This window comes from Apodemus sylvaticus, chromosome 13 (genome assembly GCF_947179515.1).
Source record: "Apodemus sylvaticus chromosome 13, mApoSyl1.1, whole genome shotgun sequence".
NCBI classification, from domain to species: Eukaryota; Metazoa; Chordata; class Mammalia; order Rodentia; family Muridae; genus Apodemus; species Apodemus sylvaticus.
Window position 1 is genome coordinate 25,678,394 of NC_067484.1, and position 23,038 is coordinate 25,701,431.

At 36.3% G+C, this 23,038-nt stretch overlaps 1 protein-coding gene across 1 annotated transcript in view; it reads left to right on the forward strand.

The window, feature by feature from the left end:
- Dcc (DCC netrin 1 receptor) overlaps window positions 1–23,038 on the forward strand; it is a 1,165,761-nt gene that overhangs the window by 787,638 nt on the left and 355,085 nt on the right. The window contains exon 8 of the mRNA XM_052155825.1: window positions 16,523–16,679. Coding sequence (XP_052011785.1) covers window positions 16,523–16,679 — 157 coding nt within the window. The remainder of the gene's footprint in view (window positions 1–16,522; window positions 16,680–23,038) is intronic.

Consider the following 23,038-nt stretch of genomic DNA (forward strand, 5'->3'; position numbering starts at 1 on the left):
CAATATTCTATTGCCAACATTTACCAGGTATTGCTGTATTACTGTCTTTTTTCTCTGAGATTCCAATCTTGGGTGTATCCTTGCATTTAGTCACCATGAACCTACTCTGCATTTCTTGCAACATTCTCCATCTGTCTCTTTTTACTTTGACCATGTGTATGAGTATCAGCAGTGCTCTCCGTAGACTCTTTGAACCTGAATGTGTTTCAAGGTGGTTTTTTTCTGTTTCCAACACTGAGACAACAGTGTGAGGCTTTTATTATTATGAGGCAAATTCCCATCTCTTCATAAAATCTCAGGGACTAGGGATAACAGAATGTCTGAAGATGCTTTTACCATGGACATGGACAAGGCTAAACATGCCAGTGTTTTAGAGGCCACAAGTTAATTGTGCAGGAGTACAAAGTTAACATTCTTAATAGTGCACTGATTTCTCATCCATTGCCAGCATTTCAGAGAATTAGACACAGGAGGAGAGAATTTTCAGATTTTTAATATGATGTGGCTAATGTTAGATGCTTGCTCTGATTCACCTGTTTCTTGTTTCTTTTATTTTCTAGTTACTCCTAGATGTATTTCCTTAAAGGACACATTATGGTCTCTGTGGACTCCTGGCTATATTTAGTAGGGAAACACCTGAGGTCAAATTTAGTTAACAAAGTTCTCTAAATCAACAGAATCCATGCACATGTGAACTCAGACACAGAGGCAGGATGTGCAGTTCCTGCATTGGTCTATCCCAGCTGGGGTCATAGAAGCAAAGACCTGCAGTTAGACAACTCATTTCCCTGGCCAGAGTCATTTTAGTTTATTTATTTTTATTATATGGTTTATTTATTTACATATTTATTTATTTATTGCTTTACAATTTTTCTGTCATTTTTTCTCACTTTGCTTGTAGAAAAGGAAAGGCTAAATTTGTATAATTGATCAATCAGTTGAGGTCTGAGCCACCACTGGCACAGAACCCTGCTTTTCAGAAGAGATCCTGGTACATCAGTCTCTACCTGTTTCTGTCTCATATAGAATAACAATAAAACTGTTTGGCCAAAAGCCTGCAATTTGAGAAGTCCTGCCTGGTATGAAAAAGGAAAAGCAGGGATGGAAAGAATGCAAGAGCCCCAGCCAGGAGCCCAAGCATTAGAGAACTCTGACTTCCCTGCGGGATACTGTGGTTGACTTTTGAGTTCACAGAAGCTCTGATTATTTGCCTAAGATCCTCACAAGATTGAGGCCAACATGGAATGTGAAGAATTTATGGTTCTCCATAATTCCTTGAGGATTTACACAAAGGGAAATATTAATAGGGGAGGGAGGGACATTTTCAGTGAGGTAGCATTGGTAAAATATGCATGCCTCTGTCAGTATCCCCTCCCTCACCCACTCCCACACTACTGTGAAATCTGAAGAAAATATATTAACTCTCTGTCACATAAAGAAGAAAGAAAAGGTTTTAACAGGAGTGAGAAGGAGAAAACAGGGTAGCAAAGGGTATAAACACACTATGCAAATATATGAAAATATCCTAATGTACTTCCTTTCTATTTATACTTCAAACATGCTAATATATATTTAAATGAAAAGTTTTAAAACTCCCTCTAATTGGAATGATATATTTGTTTATTGACTTTACTTTTGTTTCCCTTTAATTTGCTCCAAATTAAAAATTTATGGAGCAACATCATAGGGTTGACAATGAGCACAATGCCCCCAGATGCTCCCTGAATCTCCATGGTCTGACGCACCATTGAATTCTGGGTGTGCTCTGCTGACTCTTGTACCCGACACCATTCTGTCCAACAGAAACACAGCGTTCAGTCAGCCTGCCCTCCTGAGTGACTGAGAAAGTGAAAAACAGCCCCATTTCCAACTCAAGCTTCACCATGCTCTCAAATAAATCAGTTTAAACGTAAATGAAAATCTCTTGGCTAAGTTGGGAAGATTCCATTAGCAGAAATCTCTGAGCTATCAAATGCGATTGAAGCATATTTTTTTCTTTTTAGTTTCTTAGAATACTAAAATAGTAAAAGTGGTTCTTAAAGGTATTTATTCAGAGTACTAAAAGGGAGTGGTTAAGCTTTGGCTGTTATTGCTTAAATTTCACTGTCTTCCATTAAGAACTTTTCTTGGTATTTCTAGTTGTTTAACATAGTAGTTTCTAGAATTAATGCCTTCTCTTCCTTCCTTCCTTCCTTTTTTCTTTCCTTTTGTACTACCTTTCTTTTTTCTTTCTTTTTCCTTCCTTCCTTCTTTTGTGTCTGCCTGTCTGTCTTTCTGTCTTTCTATTTTTATTTTTTTTTTTACTTTTTTCTTTTCTTTTTTCTTTTTTTTTTTCTAGGCAGGGTTTCTCTGTGTAGCCTTGGCTGTTCTGGAACTCACTCTGTATACCAGGCTGGTCTCTAACTCATTAATCCACCTGCCTCTGATTCCCAAGATTAAAGGTCTGTGCCACTACTGCCTGGCATGTATTTTTAGTTAAAGGAAGTGTCCAGTATTTCACTTTAACACTGTCTCATTACTCCTGCCCTCTGCCAAAAAAAGTATCTGAGAGCACTGCTTCTCAGGATAGCCAACCGGATATGTCCTCTGTTATGTGTTTAGATATTCATCATGGACAGAGAACAGGATCACAAGGCAGCTGGTCACAAAACACCATATGGCTGTAGGAGATGCTGGATGAAAAAAATACACATGAGGGAGGCAAGGGGACCTGTCATGGTTTGTCAGACTTTTTCCCCAGAGAAGCTCTGGTGACAGAGGGGTACTGAAATGGCACATTCGGGGTCACTGGGCATTGAAAAGGATAAACAGTGACTTGAAATTCAATACAAATTCTCAAGGGAAAGAGTGGGCAGGCAAGGTGCTAGGGATTTTGTGAAGCTTGGCAACGCTGTGGCTGAGGAAAGATGACAGAAAAAGACATTGATAAGAGATGATTAACGGTATATTTAGAAAACCAGGAATAGTGACAGACGGAAAGTGTAGAGTAAAACAGTTTTTAAAATAATCTCTTATAGAAACAGACATGTGTAATGATAATGTGGACAAATGAAATACTAGAAATGTATTCTTTGCTTTGCAACCTGATAAATGAAAGAGAAATGCATATGGAGATGATTAAGTACTGTCCTTATATATGGCAGAACCCTTGTCTATAATGCACTTTACCCATTAAATTGAGGTCAACTTATTCTTACACTGTTTCTATAGGGTTCACAGGTTTCATGACACCCATGATTATACAACTGTACCACTAGAAGCAGGCTTCTTATATATAAGGAGAAGCAAAGACAGCAATAGCCATTAGTTGGATATAAATAGTATGGTAGCTTCTTTACGTTGTATTCAAAATCCATTTCTCAGCACCACTTGCCAAATCTAGATTAAAATTTATATGTGGCAAGTAATAATCAGAAAAAAGAAACTCTGGCCTGAGACACAGCATTGGAGGAAAGATCCAGATGCTATAATTTGTCACTGAAGTTTACTAGACAAAAGCAAGTGAGCACACATGTGCGTGCTCTCTCTCTCTCTCTCTCTCTCTCTCTCTCTCTCTCTCTCTCTCTCTCACACACACACACACACACACACACACATGCACAGAGAGAGAGAGAGAGAGAGAGAGAGAGAGATCTTTGACAACCTATCCATGCTTGTAGGCATATTTACATTTGCATAATGAGTAAACTGTTCAAAACACATTCTTCCTAGATAAGCCCCATGGAAATAGGAGAATTATTAAATGCATATCTATGTATATCTATGTATTTTTAGGCTTAAAATGCATGGAATGGAGAAAAAAAGAAAAAGAAAGGAAAAAAGAAACATAGAGTAGTGCACCAGTTAATCAATCTTCATTTTCTTCAATAAAAATTCAAAATTTAAAAGTATAGCTACTGCTATGGATATGAAAATCCTTCCTTGGTTTTTCACCAGCTTAGCCCTTTTTATGATCACAGGGACTCTTTTTTTTTTTTTTTTTAGGATCACAGTTTCTCCTGGAAGTGTCCTTTGAAGAACAGTCCTAAGATTAGGAATCCATACCTATATCAACACTCAGGGCATTTTCTGGATTTACAGATCAACCCAAGACACATTCTCCAGCTCCTTTTGTGCCTTTACAAGAAAGCATTTTATACTATAGAAAATATGACCATGCAATGATGCTTTTGAAGTGGCTTTTCAGAGCAGGTTGAAATATATCACACTTTGTCCATTTGGTTGAAAAAAATAGTCATTCTCATGATAAGCCTGCAATCTTGCTATTTCTCTTGGTTCAGTGACTGGATTGGATTTGTAGTTTGTTTTCAGATTAATGATGATTTGCATAAACAGATTGCTGTAAACCTTGGGCCTTCCAGTGAGGTGTACATTCTCAAATGTTGGCTTAATTAAATCTAAATGACGTCAAATTATCTCACAAATGGGCAGAGTCGTTCACTTGTGCAACTTCAAATAATATCCTAGAAGTCTAGAAAATGATTAGTAATTAATGTACATTGAAAATTTGGATGATAAAAGTGGTAAATGAACAAAGTAGGCTACTTTAACCTACATTATAATTTGACATAGGGTATCAAATAAAATAGCAATTAAATGAAAATATCATTATAGTGCAAGGTGTGTTTAGATAGATCTTCATCTCATGATAGTCCCACAAAAACCTAAAAAGGAGAAACCTAAATAAATTAATAGCTGATTGGAGAAACATACAACCTAAATAAAGAAGGAGGTATGAAAGCTAAACCAATAAAGTATAAGAAGGATATCTTGCTCAGGCTACAGTATATAAAACATTATATGGGGATTTGTGGAACTAAGCATAATCAGAAACAATTACTGAGCATTAAATCTTTTACCTGCATGATTTAATTCAATAACTGTCTAATTCAGCAGGAAGCCTCCTTCCTGCTGAATAAGCTCACCCTTTCTACATTTTCTTTATTGCTTAATATTTATTTTGTTAAGAATGATCATTCATTGTAAATTGAACAGAGTTAAACAGGCAGAGCATGTTAGGACACACCTGTAATTGTAGAACTAGGGAGGCTTAGACAGAAGGATTATTAGCTTGAGGCTGCCTGAGCTACAAAGGAAATTTCAGGCCAACCTAGGTTATACAATAAGATCCTGGCTCATTTAACTCAACTGTTCCTGTTCTCACTCTTCTACAAGCTGACTGAATCGAACTGGCTTCTCACCGAATTGCTCCCTTTGACGTCAACTCTGGCATTTGGATCTAATCTTCTGGCTTCTTCTCATTCTCTAAATCATCCTATCTTCACCTGCAACCTCCCTTCCTCCTCCTCCTCCTTCTCCTCCTCCTCCAACTCCTACTCCTCCTCCTCCTCCTCCAACTCCTACTCCTCTTCCTCCTCCTTCTTCTCTCTCTCTCTCTTTCTCTCTCTCTGTCCTGCTGTTTTCTCTCGTCTACTGTTTCTCTCTCTCCTGCTGTTTTCTCTCTTCTTCTGTTCTCTTGTTTCCTCTCTTTCCTGTATGTTCAGTGAAAGTTGGGAGTATCTTGTCCCTGAATCACTCTGTCAAAGCTTTCTCTAATTCATTACTTTATCTTCCCCTCAATTGCACATCAATTTCAAACATGGCTGCTTCCTTCTACAAACTCTTTTTACCTCCCTTGGTTGAGAATAAAGACTTCATTGAGATTAAAGAAAAAAATTAAAAACTAAGAACATATCTATGTTTCTGTCAGAAAGCTTAAAGGTGTGTCATTTAAATTGGATCACATAGACACAGGAGATCTATACCTTGCCAGACCAGCCATGTTACCAGATTAATATTCCTCTACAATGAGAGTAAGCACAAAAACAAAATCTGTGGAAGAGGCCTCTGTAGATACCTCAACTCTAGCTCCTAGATATTTGGCGTATCTACAGATTGTTTATAGGATGACACTATCTAAAAGAACAGAAAGCAGGGCTGATGTGAACAGTACAGTACAGAGGTGAGAAGGAGATTATAGGTCCTTTTTGTGATATCTATGCACAGAACTGTCTAGCAACTTTATTCTTTAGTCTCTGAAGACACAGTTATAAGCTTTTAATGTAGTAGTTTGCAAAAAGGATTCTTCAATGAATATTGAATGGGCTAATAGTTGATTTTACAAATTAAATTCATTATAACCAAAGAAATTTTACATACAACATAGTTTAATCCACAGAATTGTTTCTTTATCATTAGAATAAACTTTATAAACTTTTAGGGAGATAATAAAAACTATTGTGAAAAAAATACTTATATTCCCAAAATATCTATCTGAAAATTTAGAATAAAAATACCTTGTAGGAAATTAACCACACTTCTTATCCTCTTAAAATTACATAATATATGTTCCCAAAATATTTTATTGCCCTTCGATGAAAATCCACATCTGAAAAGAGTTTCTTAAATATACAAAATAAGATAACCATTGTCAAAATGTGGAGAAGACCTCCTGGTTTATTTCCTTCCTATATTAGTACATATATAGGTGTCTTTGGTCAGAACATGTTTAGGCAGTCAGCTTTTGAGACCTCATTGATATAGCTTCTGCAATTTTCACAAGACAATCTCACACCAAACTGGCTGGCTCTCTGGCTCTTTACAATCTTTCTGCCTTCTCTTCTACAATGTTCCTTGAACATTAGGTGCAAGATTTATACTGTACAAAAAATTACAAAGAAGCTAATTCTGAGAGTTGGAGAAATTAAGAGCATACCTACTGATTATCTGATACCAGAGGGTCAGCCTTGAAAACATTCAAAAAGTTACTTAATATTTAATTTAAGGTATTATCATATATATATATATATCATATATATATTTATATACGTGATAAATTGATAGATAGATAGATAGATAGATAGATAGATAGATATGTTTCAAACAAGTAATAGAAAAACAAACCATGGATTAAAAAGAGCAAGGTTTATAGGGAATGGAAAGAAGAAAGGGAAAGAGAAATTATGTAATAATATTATAACTGCAAAATTTATTTTTTAAAAAGAGATATGGAGAAAGGGAAGTAAATTAGTGTTGTCATTATGGAGAAAAGTATGGGTGATCCTCAAAAATAGCACTGCTGTGTGATACACCTATCCCACTACCTGGTGTCACCAAAGAAAATTAAATAAGTATATCAAAAATATACCTGTACTCCTCAATTGATATAGCCTATCACATACTGTGGTAGATCTTGATAGGTGAATGAAAAAAGAAATGGGTTATCTATTCAAAGTGTTACACTCTATGAAACTGGATGCTAACACTTGCTGTATTGTAGAATGAACTGCAAAAGTTTATGTTAAGTGAAATAGCCCAATGGTTATAAATGCTACATATATGGAATTAAGCTAGGATACACTTGTAATTAATTTCATAAGGTCTGAGGATAAGTCTTCTGTGTTTGCTACACAGAAGTGAGAACTTGAGCTTGAATTTCTAGTAACCATGTAAATCCAGGCATGAAAGGAAGTATCTGTAGTCCTACTTCTAGGCAGGCAGGGTCAAGAAGAAATCTGAGATTAGTTTCATAGACAGTAGAGCCATATTGGTAACCTTTGTCCAATGAAAGACCATATCTCAAAAAATAACATGAAAAATGCCAGAAAACACCACACATTTACTTCTCATTTTGATATGCATACACATTAGTGTGTATCTAAAACTGTATATTTATATAGGATTGTGTAGCATCAATATATACACATAATTTTTTGAAAATTATTAAAATAACAAAATGGAGAAAAGGTAGTAATTTAGAGAGTATGGAAGGGTAAAAAGGAGAGACAGAATAGAGATGGAAGAAATGACACTAGTCATTCACAAGAGTAGAATAAATGTTAATATTCAGCAATGTGTGCATTATCTATAATACACAAGTAATTAACGAATGCCTTATAAAGCAGTAGAAAAGATGAGCTTGTCACTTCCCAAAACAAAAAATTGAAAAATGTTAAAGAAATGAAAATGCTTACTGTTGTGATATGCCATTAGATGTTGTCTACATGCGTTTGGTTATCACACTGAGTCCCTCATTGAACAAAAAATCACAGCAACTGATTACTCAGTTGAGCAAAAAGCCCTCAGGAACCACATGCTTCTGCCAGTATTTGGACAATATGGGCTTGCCCAGATTTATAAATGGGTTTCCAAACATATATATTAAATTTGCCAATGAAAAAATATACCTGGAGCCTCAAAGACTAAGATTTTAAAGAAAAATTAACTCAATACCATACTAAAGCTTTGGACATAAAAATCTCATTTTTTTTATATTAAAAGCATTTTTTACATATGTAATTAACTTCAGAAATCATCCTAACCACTTGATTTTTGCTAATCTTTTTTTAAAGTGTTCGTAAAAGAGAAAGACTATTTTGTTAGATTATGGCAAATTCACTTCTTCCTCTCTATGACAACAGATAAAGAAGCTGTAACCATGGAAACAGTAATGGGCCAGAGAGATTAGGGCCAGACAAGAGATTAGGCCTCTCAGAGCAGTGAAAGGGTTCTGATTGGTTCCTTATTAAGACCTTATTTGAAGAGAAGTTGCTGAGGAAAGAAAGCATGGGGGATTAGCACTGGGTAAAATTAATTCCCCTGTAGAATGCAAGGAGCTATTTCTTTGTTTAAAAAAAAAAAGGTATCCATCCTTTTCATATGACAACTCTTTAAACAGAGGGAGAAAAATATCTGTGCATCCTGCTGTTCTCAGTTTTGTCTATATCATCTAAGTCTGGACCAGCTGACTAAACTCCAGAAGCCCAGCCAAAGGAGAAAAGAACATCTCCCTGTGTGAACACTCTCACTGCATTCCTCACTGGCATGAGTGAAAAACCAACTTAATTTTGCTGATGATGTCATGGGGAAGTAAATTGTCTTTGTAGGCAAAAGATTTGAAGTCTCCCCTCATAATTTTTTGAAATGTTCATATACTTTTCCAAGAATCTATTTATACATATAATATATAAAATATACAATATTATATAATATATAATATATCAATAATTATATATTTTATCAAGAAAATATATATGCATTATATATGTAATATATATATATAAAAGCTTCTTGAAAACTTTTATGAAAATTTTAAACCTATCATTAATCACATTTGAAAAGAGTTATCAGAAAGCATTTACTAAGTAATTCTATTCATGCTCCTAAAATTGATAAATGAAGAGGCCCTGTGTTTTGAGTTGTGTGCTGTCAATGATTGCAGACAGATTTGCTGAGAAGAAATCATTGGTTAATTTTTAAGTTCGTAATGAAATTGCGATGTCCAGGTCAATTATATGTGTAGTTTTAAGTGGAAAGCAGTTTTCCATATTGAATTCTGAAAAGGCACTTCTTGTCTGTGCTAAGTGATTTCTCTACTGGTAAATGAAACAATTCAAACCAGATTAAATTATATTAAATGCAGGTTTATTGGGAAGTGGCCCCAAGGACTGAGGCTAGAAAGGTCCATGGAAAAGGAGAAGAAAAGGAACAGAAGAAAGGAGGGAGGGAAGGAGATAGGGAGGAGGAAGTTGGAAGGAGAGAGAGAGAGAGAGAGAGAGAGAGAGAGAGAGAGAGAGAGAGAGAGAACAAAAAAGAAAAAAACACCAACATCTGGGTTATATAGGGAAGAGCCTCTGGGGTTGGGGAGGTCAACCAGACTAAGGGCTGGAATGTACTTGGTAGGGACTGAGGGATGCTGGGAGAACCTGGAAGCCAGGTCTGCTTTGGTATGTAAAGTATGTCCTTCAGTCCCTTGTACTTGGGTCTAAAACCTAACAGCATACCCTGACTGACAGTAAGCAAGTGTGTGGTTGCTAACTGTCCTGAGACACTGACTCCTTTTTTATCCATTCCACTAGGACAGGCTTGCTTTGTACTTGGGTTTCATTTTAAGACAATAGTTTTTGACTACTTGCCAGACTTTTAAATAGAATTATTCATTATTTACCTTTAGACATTCATCATAAAATAAAATCTGCTTGTTTCATGCTTTACAAACACTTAGGGGGTGCTTTTCCCCAATGGCGGGAGGGCAGAATATACTTAATAGCAAAGTAGGCAGATGGTGCTATCCAATGTGGAAGAGTGGAGACTGCTTAACTTACACTATGCAGAGCCTGAGGTCGAACAGGGAATAGAAAAGGATGAATATGAGCATCAAAAAACAAACAAACAAACAAACAAACAAACAAAAAACCCCAAACAAAAATCTCCTATTGTCTCAACAAGCACAACAGGTCTATCCAATCACCAACCTCTTCCTCTCTACTCCTAGAACAAAGGGTGCAAATACAGGTAGAGATAATAACCATTGTCTTCTGTGCATACATACAAGCCTTGCCCCAAAGGCATGTTAACATCCACAGGAGCATATGTTTCAATTAAACAAGAGGTAAAATGCTTTCCAGAATCTTCTTCAAATAAAGGCAGTGAAGAAAAAGAAAGACATGATACCTGTGTTTATTTCTTTAAGAATGGTTATCACCTGAGCATATTCTGTGGCAAGTTACAGAATCTCCCATGGGATGGCCTCTGCATTTTCTACAATTAATATCAGCTCGATAACTCATTTAGTGTCTTCATTTGGCATTAGAACTTCACTACAGATTCCAGAGTGAGCACATGCTTTTCGGGATTCCTTGGCATACTATGTGCTAGGGGTCGACAGTCTGCTTATGTCATCTTCATTTTCCTATTGATGTCCCTCATTCCAAACTAGAGATTTTATGTGACCCTGAAAACATATGGCACATGAGTCAAAGTTACTAACAACAAATCATAAATAACAGTATATTACAAAAATATTGGTATACATGGAAGATACCCTGAAAGCAAGTCTCTATATAAAAAAATTGGCCATACTTGTCTATATTGATGAAAAGATTTAAATTTTGGCTGGTTAACTGATTCTGCAGAACACAAAGAATCTGCTTTTAAATATGATCTTTGATTTGATTTTATAGTTATGATCATTGAGAATGCCACCTTGAAAAGTAGGTCATACTAAGTGGCAGAAGTTTGAGGCCATTTCAGAAATTGTTGAAATTCCTAATTTCAAGCCAAAATTCATTTAGTTTCAAAAATGAAACACAAGTCAGAAAATCAAGCAGGGATTAAAAACAATACCAGCCTTAACAACCAAAATCAAAATATACTATGTTGATAATTAAATGTTGAGTAACGACCTGCAGGAAAATATTATCTTTGTTCCATACAATTAAACTATTACAGATCTAAGAGCATAAAACTATGTGTGTGTTGGGGGGAAAGTATGCTGTTCTGAATATCCAGTAGTCTCAAGTCTGAGCTGAAGTGCTTCCAGTAGGTTTCATTGACCCTGCACAGCATGGGACCATGCACAGGACAAAGTGTGTGTGCTGTTCATTCAGAATAAAAGGGTGCAGTCAACTCCCTGATTACAGTCTCCTCATACGGCCAGAAACACCTCAGAGTCATCTCACATTTGACTTTGATTTAATTTTTGATCACTGTGCATTCAGAAAGCTTCTGTTCTTTGCTCGTATTTTGTCACCTCTCCATTCAATGAGGTGACTCCACTGCAGTCACAACCTACACTTAAGGTCCTACATACGTCATTCCTTAAGCATCCCTTTTCTGCTCTGTTTTCCTTAGCAAGTGCTTTCCACACTGGTGTGCCGGTGATTTCTTCCCCAACAATGTGTACAGTCTTAAGCCCCCTTTTACTTTGGTGGAGGAAGCTTAAGCAAAGGCAAATTGTAAGCATGAGCTGAAAGAGCAAGCGGACAGTGAAATTTGAAATTTGCCCTGGGATAAAAAAAAGATATGGAGGACAAATAAGCAGTAGAGTCATATGACCAAGTGTGTATTTGTATAAGCTTACTCGGGATGCTGCACAGGGTATGTGCTAGAGGAAGGTGAATTACAGGAAGGTCTGGTCGCTAGGAGACACTTGTGATGGATTGGATGAGCAAGGACGTGGCAGGGATAAATACTTAACACTGAGTGCAACAGTGTGTGTCTGAGTGTGTTAGGTCCATTGGGAAAATCCTAAATGCAGCAAATATGGAAGTTGGGACTAGATGATAAACTCTGACTTGCTGAGTGGTATATATCTAAATTAGATACAACTAGAAGAAAGGATCCAGGGGTAGAAGCAAACTGAGAAAAGGGAGAAAATTTGGTTTCTCTGTACGACTTTAAAATGTCTGTCATGCAGAAAACAGGGAGATTTGGTGAATCTTTCTTTTACTTTGCTCTCGAGAAAGATACTGCCTATCATATGACAATCGGTTCTCCTCCTCCCACAAATTTTTTCTAACAGACTGACTAACTTGTAGCAAAGTTTTCTATTTATTCCAAATATTTTAATTCTCTAGTATTTTTTAACATACCAAAAGTAAACAAAAGATCTGTGGATGTAGAAATAACTTGAAAGCTTCCTGTCATTCTATAAAATCTCTACAACTTTATGTAATGGGGAAGCATATCACATAGAAAATGTTTCTCAAATCATTGGAAAGTGAGACACCTCCCCTTCTCTACACTTAAAAGGATCTCACAGATAACCAGTTTAATTCCCAGCAGGAAAACAAACTCAGCTGGACCTGCACAAAGTGAAAGAAAACAGAGAGAAGTAGAGAAAATAGTCTGCAAAAGCCAGCTCAGAGATAGTGTACATATTAGCCATTATGATCTGGATCTGTACTCCCTGTATATGACACAACATTTGCATGTTATACAGATTAAAAACCTGAAAAATTAAGTAATCAAGAACACTTAATATAAAGTGAGGATTACAGATGACATAAAGATACAAAAATCGCCAAATTTTATATATTTTAACAAGACTGACTATATAGCTTCTCATATTTATAGTTATGTGTATTCATTGAACTATCTTGCTTGTATTCCAATGGTTACATATAGGACTTTTGAAGCAATCACTATACCAAGAGCATACTTCTTAATTCCCTTTATCAGCTATTTTGCTCCTGAAGAGCATTGTCTTCCCATTATTTCGCCTCATAGACATCAGTTCCCAGGAAAAAGCCATTGAAGCCACGAGGTACCTTGTAATCATTAATAAATAATATGCAGTACCCACATCCACTGAGTGTGATGTTACCCAACAGTGAGAATTGTGCATGAGAACTGAAAAGAAGTTGTGTCTGTTGAGGCTGTCTGGCTGATTAGACTTTCAGTACCATGGAGTGCTTAGAATGTTGCAGGTCCAAGAGTTACCTTAACTTGGGCTAGTTTTCACCATCTGCAACAGCCATTCCTTGCCCTGTTCTGTAACTGAACTAACAACCTGTGAGTAATGATAGTCATGTTTTCAAATCTATTAACTTAGCAGCCTTCTAGCTTCCAATAATCCAAAAGGTAAGAATATCATTGGATCACATCTTGGGTCTGCAGAATAGCTTCCTCAAATTTGCTATACACACTTCTCTGATGTTCTTGGCAGTGCATTTTAAACTAATCTTGATTTATGACTTTCTTTTATCTGTAAAACTGTAAAATTTTGTGGAACTGCTTTCACATTCAAACATGAAATTTGGGCTAAACTAAATCTCTATTTCCTAGACATGGTCACTCAAAATTGCTCCAGAATAAACTATTTTTTCATTCCATTAAAAAAGAATTGTGTACAGACATTTGTATTGTTTGTAGTTTGAAGCTAGAAATCATCTGTCAAGATGAAACATTTTCTTGATTCAGGAAGCTGAACAATAAAAATAAACATATCCATCAAAGATGAATTATGCATTTACCAACAGACCATAATTAGGAAGAGAATGATGTTGGAATTTATAAGTGACTCAAATATATGTAAATCCATTTTTCAACTGTAAGTATTGCAGAGCACTGTCTATAAGCAGCAGTTACTAATTCCTCCAATAAATTAAGGGATTCTCTACAGTAAAGTACAGTTGTGCATTTTTAGATCTTAAGGAATTTTTATGTCTCTACTAACAGATTACTCATTGATAGTACTTCTGTCTTCAGATAATTCCTATTCAGTTGAAAACTACATATCAATAATATTATATTTTATTGAAAACTAGCTATGTATACATATGAAATACATTGTGATATTTTGGTATATGCACTGTGCTGGAAAGCTTCATGTCAACATGAAGCAAGCATCTAAGAAGAAGGAATCTCAACTAAGGAAATTTCTCACCTCTTGGGAGGCTGGAAGGAGCTGAGGAGGAGGGTGATCCTGTAGGAAGACCAGTTGTCTCAATTATCCTGAACCCTTGAGATCTTTCAGGAGCTGAGCCACTGACCAGGCAGCATATACCAGCTGATATGAAGTCCCTAACACATACAGCAGAGGACAGCTAGGTCTGGGTTCAGTCAGAGAAGATGCACCTAACCCTATACCAAGAGCATCTTTCTTTCTTTTATTTATTTATTTATTTTATAATTTACTGGTTAACCTACATACATTTACTAAAGGCCAAGAGAAAGGAGTCACTGGGAAACAGTTAAAAAATAAATACATCACCTCCCAGGTCTCTGGTGCATTCTGGAGAGCCCCCTGTCCCCACCCAACCTCTTCTTTACCAAGGTTGCTGGTTTCCATTCTTTCTTTCTTTTGTTTTTTATTTGATATATTTTTTATTTACATTTCAAATGATTCCCCTTTTTCTGGGTCCCCACTCCCCACAAGTCCCATAAGCCCTCTTCCCTCCCCCTGTTCCTCCATCTACTCCTTCCCACTTCCCTGTTCTGGAATTCTCCTATACTGTTGCACTGAGTCTTTCCAGAACCGGGGGCCACTCCTCCGTTCTTTTTGGGCATCATTTAATATGTGGATTATGTCTTGGGTATTCCAAGTTTCTAGGTTAATATCCACTTATCGGTGAGTACATACCATGACTGATCTTTTGAGAGTGGGTTACCTCACTTAGTATGATGTTCTCCAGCTCCATCCATTTGTCTAAGAATTTCATGAATTCATTGTTTCTAATGGCTGAATAGTACTCCATTATGTAAATATACGACATTTTTTGTATCCATTCCTCCGTTGAGGGACACCTGGGTTCTTTCCAGCTTCTAGCTACTACAAATAGGGCTGCTATGAACATAGTGGAACATGTGTCCTTATTGCATGCCCCTTTATCAGCTATTTTGTCTTTAGGATCCAATAAAGTTGAGTATACAGTGATATTACTAGTGTGACCAGCATCTAAGCCTGAAGATAGGGGCAATGTTGATCAGTTTGTTCTGCATTCATCATCAATTCTCAATTTGTTTCTTTTAATTATTTCTGGTCCTCAAGATTATATAAATATCCCAAAGTATATCAAAAACAGTATAGCTGAATTATGAATGAGTTAGGTTTTTTCATTATTGATAGGTGGTTCTTGTCTTTCTGGGGCATTTATGCCTACCCAGAAGTCCTTGCTTATGCTGTGGAATGTTGAAGTATTATAGTATTAATATTTAAATGAGAATCTTATTGGCCCATGTCCATTTGTGTCCAACTGTTGCTCTGTGTCGTTTTTCTTGTTAATCACCTTTCAATGAAACTCATAATTAAAAGAATTATAACTTTTCTTGACAGAGAAAATGTTTATTTGCCTGATATCAGGTGACTTCCTTATTTGTGATAATGCTATATAATTGCATCTTCTAAAGTAATGAAAATAATAACATAACAGTCAAGTGTATTTGTTAGATCGTTATGCGACTAAGGCCTTGCCCTTGATCAGCTTTAAACCCTTGAATAAGCTAATAGATACACTTTGACCAAATTGTAACCAATATAATCTTATATGGAAATATCTCATTTATATTCTGAATTTTAAATATTTCTTCAAATATAGACATATGAATTTATTTTTCTTTCACTCGCTTTTTCATATACTTAATTAATCCCTACCTTGTTCATGGAAGAATTCGGAGAAATAAATTACTTACATATTTTCTTCTGCCTTCATATTGCTTATCCTCTCTTGGTCAAAATATTTCATCATTTGATCTTATAAGAAATATAATACATTTGTAATATTTTATTGAGTCCATATTTCTAAAGCAAGACCTATTAGAATATATATATATATATATATATATATATATATTAAAATTTTACATTATCAGAACTTTGTAGAGGCAGATGAAGACACCCTATACACAGTTTTCTTCTGATTTGTGTGCAATGGTATATGCTTACCCCTGTATACACATCATATATACAATGACTTTTAAACATTAAAAATTGCATTACAAAATGTTATTCCTTGATACTTGCTACTTACCTGTATTGGTATTGTTTTACTTTGTGTTGTAGATTCCAGGGATAGAAAAAAATTCAAACATCATACAATATATCATATACATTATTGAGAAGTCACTTCTTATAATTCTAAGAAATTCAAATGTATTCTTTATTCTGCTTCAGATATTATTTCCTTTGTTAGCGTTCATTAGGACTTGTTTGATTCTCTTGTCCGTTGATTCTCTATAGTTCAGTTCTGAGTCATGCCTGGTGGTGCCAGAATTCTGATGTTCTTCTCTTGTTCTTTCATAGCCATCCCAAGCTCCAGCATCCTCCCTTCTGCTCCCAGAGATGTGGTCCCTGTCTTGGTTTCTAGTCGCTTTGTCCGTTTGAGCTGGCGTCCACCTGCAGAAGCAAAAGGGAACATTCAAACCTACACAGTCTTTTTCTCCAGAGAGGGTGACAACAGGTAGGTACCATCAATAAACCTCAGCTTCTTCCCTGAAACAATTTCCAAGTGAGGAAATTATTGTTGGGAGAAGTTCAGGAAGACCAAGCAAAATCGATGAAGTCTTTGCCCACTCCTCCTTTCAAACTACATGAATGTGTTTGCTTTGTCAAAACAGGATAACTTTCAAAATCACATATACAATATCCCTGACAAAAGGCTACTATGCAAATGACTATATATTTTTTCTTTGAATTTTACACTGACACAGAAATAGGATCTTCTGGTTATTGGGAGAACTAAATATTCAAGAACCACTGTGATTACTCACCAACAATCATCTGATTCAAAGAAAACAATGACTTTTCTGACCTTTAAAAGAAGAAGAAGAAATAATAATTGCCTTTCAAGGTTTCTGTTAAGATTAAATTAAGATCAAGCATGTAGTGGTCATAGTAGAGAGTGTATGTATGGTTTAATAAAAATTGTTGGTGAATACAATAATTGGCTAGGTAAGAATGAACTTTGCTTTCAAAGTTGCAATTCAGTTTGAGAACTTTTTTTTTCCAAAGCATTTTTTTCCCTCAGAATATTTCAGCATGTTAGGGTTTTGAAACATGCCTTAGCCATTTTGAGAAGATATTGAGTGAGTTCCAGGGAAGAAGCAGAGAGTCATTTCCTAGTGTTCTAGCTTCTCATGTGTATGGCTTGAACCTGATGGAATCCTCAGGAGTACATACATGATCCCTAATTAAATTTCAATCAACACTTTGTACTAAAATCTAAATAGGTCTTGGATTCGTGAAAGAAATACTTGTTCCTTGTTATGAAAGAAATGACTATAATTATAAGTATAATTTTTGCTTCTAGCTTAGTGATAGAACTCAAGAAGTTTATAATGTTATTCTTTAGTTTTGAAGTTTATGAGTTCAAAAGCCAATGAACAAAACACATATTGAATCCTATCATTTATTATAACATTTTTATTTATGTAACATACTTTCCATAATGCCAAGACTAAAGTCTGGCAAGTCAGGTCTTCTAACAACTGACTTAACATTGAAATCACAAGTTGGACTGTGCTGGTTTCCTGCTTTAAAACGTTTCCTTGACTAATCTTCATTCATATTTGCTAAAACCTTCCTCTTCTGGGTTTTTGTTCCCTCTATATCCTGATCATTTATATTCCTTCTTGTTTCATTTTTTAAAATCTTCCTCCAGACCTTATAAATATGTCCTAAATCTACTCAAACCATCTTCTCTGTCATGTACATTTGCTGTCATGTACACAGAATCCTTTACTTTATGTCCATTCTCACAACTAGTAAGTCTTTATGTAACTTCTACTGCATTTGTGCTGAATCTCACTTCATCTTGAACTCATTCTCACATTTTTTCCATACAGTTTGTCTATTTGTCAGTCTGTCTGTCTGTCTGTCTGCCTGTTTAAGTTTTGCTTTGATTTCTGAGGTAATAGGAGACACAAGAAAACATGATACTATGTTAACAAAGCTGGTCAAAAACGTCTCGGTTCAAATAATTTTTTCAACTCATTCTTACAATTAGCTGGGACTGTCACTGTGCCTGAATGATTTTACCAGTCGTTTTTACACTTATTAGTATTTATTTTCTTCAATTTCTTTCTACCAGTGGAATGGAGGCTTCTTATGAGGCTTTTGCTTGTTTTATCTCTTTTAATTGATGAAATATTATTAATACCTAAAACAATAACTACGTTATTTAACCCATAACTGAATTGTTAACTACTATATCAATATCTACACAGGATTCCAAATCATAATTCATCAGTTCATCAATTTCTCTTTCACATCTTCTGTGTGTCTGTGTGTGTTTGTGTGTGTGTGTGTGTGTGTGTGTGTGTGTGAACTAATATTAGAGCATTTGCTACTTTTTGTCCCACTGCATTTTCGGCATAGTCATGTAGATTTCTCTATTGTGGATTAAAAATAAACTCTATCGTAAGCCGAATCAGGTCTTCTAAGATAAATTTGCAGAAAGACATGTGTCATATTCCTGACAGATTTTTTTCTAACCAATAAAATGAACTGTGGAAGGTGAAAACACTGACAGCTATTCAATGAAACTTTTTATAATTGAGAAAAAGAAACTGATTTGAAATTTGATTTCAACATTCCCATTCATTTTGTATGTTCTAGCTTCTCACTAGCACAAATACATGCCATCTGTCTATGAAGGATTAGCTGTCCTAGTTGTTTGCATATGCAGGATTGTTTGGCTCCTCAAAACAATAGTGTTTTAAAAGGTAGAGGATTTAACATCTGTGACTGATGAACAACATTTCTGGCAGAAAAATTGCTCTAGCTCCCATTGTCATTAGTCTGTCTGACTGGTTAATCGTATCAATAAGGTAAGTGCCATGTTTATCATTCTTATCCTGCTCCTCTGGGTGCTTTTTTCTTACCATTTAGAGAACATCATGCATTGAAAAGTCTAAAAGCCAGGTTTCAGATAGAAGAAATTGCATCACAGATATCTACTTATACCAAAAAATCACTACAACTAGAAGTGATCATTGTGATCATGATCTATCTTCCATATAAACATTCAGAGACTGATGTTCACGGAAGGCAGTAATTCCAATGTCTGAAGCTTTGATATCCATTGGGACTAACAATGTTAACAAACATTTACTGAGCACTTATTCCACTAGATTGTAGGCAGAGCTTCTTGTGTATATGTGATCATTAGTAGTGTCCATGAGCAAACATTACACAGATAAGGCTAGAAGCCCGCATTTCTACTATGTAGCTTTTAAAGCAACCAGGTTTTAATGCAAGGGTGAGTCCAAATCAGGTTGCCTCACCTGGTTTCTTCTGTAGTAAATTTAAGAGATGAAAGAAAAGTTAACTCTTTTGATATTTACAGAATTATGACATACATATTTTTCTCTGTGTTTCTCTCTAACAGATTTTCAAACCCAATGGATAATTTGATTTGTTTATTCATTTGCTATGACATAAAAACACTAACATATTTTCTATATGTATAAAGAGTACTGTACCTTTCATTTAACTGTTGGCAGATTACTTGTGGAGTTTGTCACAGTGTAGTCAAAGTAAAAGGTTATGGAGTTATATAATTGAACCTCAACAGTTTGAATTCTTTCCCAGAACTCTACTAGCTTTGCTACCTTTGGTCGAAGAGTAGTTATTAGTCTGTATATCTACAGAGATGAAATTAATAGTGATATGTTTATATGTGTGTGTATGTGTGTGTTACACTGACTTAACAGTCTTATAATGGTGGCTTGTACATTGAAGTAGTAACTGCTTAATCCCAGCCTGATACCAAAACTCCATGAAGAGCTTAATATGAGCCCACTTTGAAAGGCTAAAGAAACTGGAGTCAGATGTTTCCAAGTGATGGCAGCACCTATAGATACCTGTAGAAGGTTACAACTTGCTACTCAGTCTGATTTTATTCCAATTTGGACTTTACCTAGTGACAGTCCTACCATAGTTCTCCTTCAATTTGTTGCCTTATATGCTGATTCTGGAAACATCCACAGATGTACCCAGAACATTGTCTTATTCATTTTCTACAGGTCTCCTAATCCAATGAAGTTGACAATCAAGATAAAGTATATCAAATTTGTGATTTTGCTTCCTTGTGTGGGTGATAACAATATTTGATCTATAAGATTGTGATGAATCTTAAGTAAAGCTTATGAATGTACCTGAAACATTAGTTCTTTGCCCATGGCAACATCAAATGGTTTCTGTTAACTAGTGCCATATATAAATAATTGTGTGGGTTCAAACATTAAAATATATGAAATACAGGGACATTTCCTGACACTTACTTAGATGGATTTATTGCTTTCATAAGCATTGCTCCACTTGAGCCCGAGATAATGTTGTTATGATAATTTCCATTTACTGAAGAGCATGCTCAGAAAGACCGAGAAATGGTGTCTAAGCTGCTTTGCCAACAGTCAACAGTAGAAACAGGATTTAAATGCAAGGTGATCCCTTCAATCTATGCACAAAATAAATATTTTCCTTTAAAAGATACCTGTAAAGTACAGTAAGCATTCAGATGAGAGAATCAAAACACTTCAATAAGCATCATCCAATTTAATCCTCACAAAAACCCTGTGAGGTAGGTAGAATAAGGTGGGGATCTTCATTTTGCAAATGAGACCTGGGAGGCTCCAAGACACCCCTTACATGTTGAAGGTCACCTGCTTTTTTGCAATAGGAAAAAGCCTGGAGCAGGTTTCCTGTTGTGCAGCATTGAAATTTCATATGGCTCTGCACTGCCTCTGAAACCTGTGCTCAATGCCAGGGATTAGAGACAAGGATTTATGACTGACATGGAGGATTCATTTTAGAATTCACTGTGCATTACATTTTCCAACATGGTGTTTACATATTCTTCCCCTGCTCTTCAGAGTTGAGGGCTCTGTGGCTGATGAAGCATGTTATCCATGAAGAGAGTGTATTGTGCTGGGAAAAGGACCAGCCTCAGAATCCAAAGCACCACAGTGACCCAGGCATAAAGCTTGGGGAAGCAAGGCCTCCTCTAACAGCTTCTACCTCAGTGTAAACTGTAAAGCAGAAAATTTTACCAAAGTACGTTTCTAGGACATTGGCAGAGAAAAAATGATGATTTCCTCCCTCTGATGAATGTAAAGTGTATCGAAAACACAAATGGACCATCTACAAAGGTGTAGGCTTAGACGTTTTTCAGAATCTACTTTTAATAAGAGTTCCTAAATGCTTCTACTCCCTCTATCTCACTGTCTAGAGGTAAGAGAGAAGACATGATAAATAGGACAGTGGGATGTAGACTTGTTTAGAAGTAGTTTCTTGGGTGGATTTCAATCTCAGTTTTTCAGGATACTGGCAGCCTAGTTTAATAGTGTCAGGAAACCAAACAGGAATCAGCAGCAGTGGCATGATCTAGTAGAAACCACCAGGCCTCTGATGAATGGGTACCAGTCAGTGGGAGTGCCCAAGACCCACCAGGACACCAGGAGAAATTCTCTGCCTTGCTTCTTTCAATGAAGCAAAGATCACCAAAGATGAAGATTGGAGACTTACAAAGTGATTCACATCTAGCTAGCATACAGTGACTGTCCATTGAGTCCTATTTATACTCTCTACAACCATCATCTGTCCTCTTACAAGTCTTGCCTCAACAAAACAGCATTTGAGTCTGTCTTAACAAAATACCATGTGAGTCTGTATTACTTGTCATATCCAGAAACTTCCACTTCACAAGGCTACACGTAAATGAATCCTTCTTAGTCAGCACACGTTGAACATGACTCAACAATTCACCCAGCACTGAATTAGAATTAGTAGAAAATTCATGGTTCCTCTGAAAGTCTTTGAAGCATCTTCTTACTAAAAATGTCTCCGATATGGGTTAGAGTTTAGTCTACAAAGTGGCTGTGAATGGAAAGAGGAAGCTAGACCAGAGGTCAGCTGCCTAGAACCCAATAGGCATACAGAAAGCCTCTGAAGAAATCAAAGAATGATTCTAAGAAGGAATACCAAACTGTGGTTGTTTCGGTCCTTCTTAGAAGGGGTAACAAAGTACTCACAAAGACAAAGTGTGGAGCAGAGACTGAGGGAAACACCATCCAGAGACTGTCCCACCTGGGGATCCATCCCATATACAGTCACCAAACCCAGACACTATTGAGGGTGCCAAGAAGTGCATGCTGACAGGAGTCGGATATAGCTGTCTCCTGAGGGGCTCTGCCAGAGCCTGACATATTGAATGCATGCAGCTAACCATTGGACTGAGCATAGGGTCCCCAATGGGCAAATTACAGAAAGAACTGAAGGAGCTGAAGGGATTTGCAACCACATAGGAAGAACAATATCAACCAACCAGAGCTCCCAGGGCCTAAACCACCAACTAAGGAGTATACATGGCGGGACCCATGGCTCCAGCCTTATATGCAGGAGAAGATGGCCTTGTAATGGGAGAAGAGGTACTTGGTCCTGTGAAGACTCTATGCCCCAGTGGAGAGGAATTAGGGGGTGGAGAGGTGGGAGTGGGTGGATGGGTGGGGCACGTCCTCATAGAAGCTGGAGGAGGGGGGAAGGGTTAGGGGACGTTAGGTGGGGAATCAGGAAAAGCGATAACATTTGAAATGTAAATAAATAAAATATCCAATATAAAGTTAAAAGGAAAAAAAAAGAAGTAATTCTGGCTGAAAGGAAGGGTTTGTCAGTGGAGACAGAACAGATAGGAACTAGTGGTGTTAGGACCAGGCAATGAACTATTTATGAATATAGAAGACAGTTTTAGGAAGCATATATTTTAAGAGTGTGATGGTTTGTGTGTGCTTGGCCTAAGGAGTGGCACTATTAAGAGCTGTG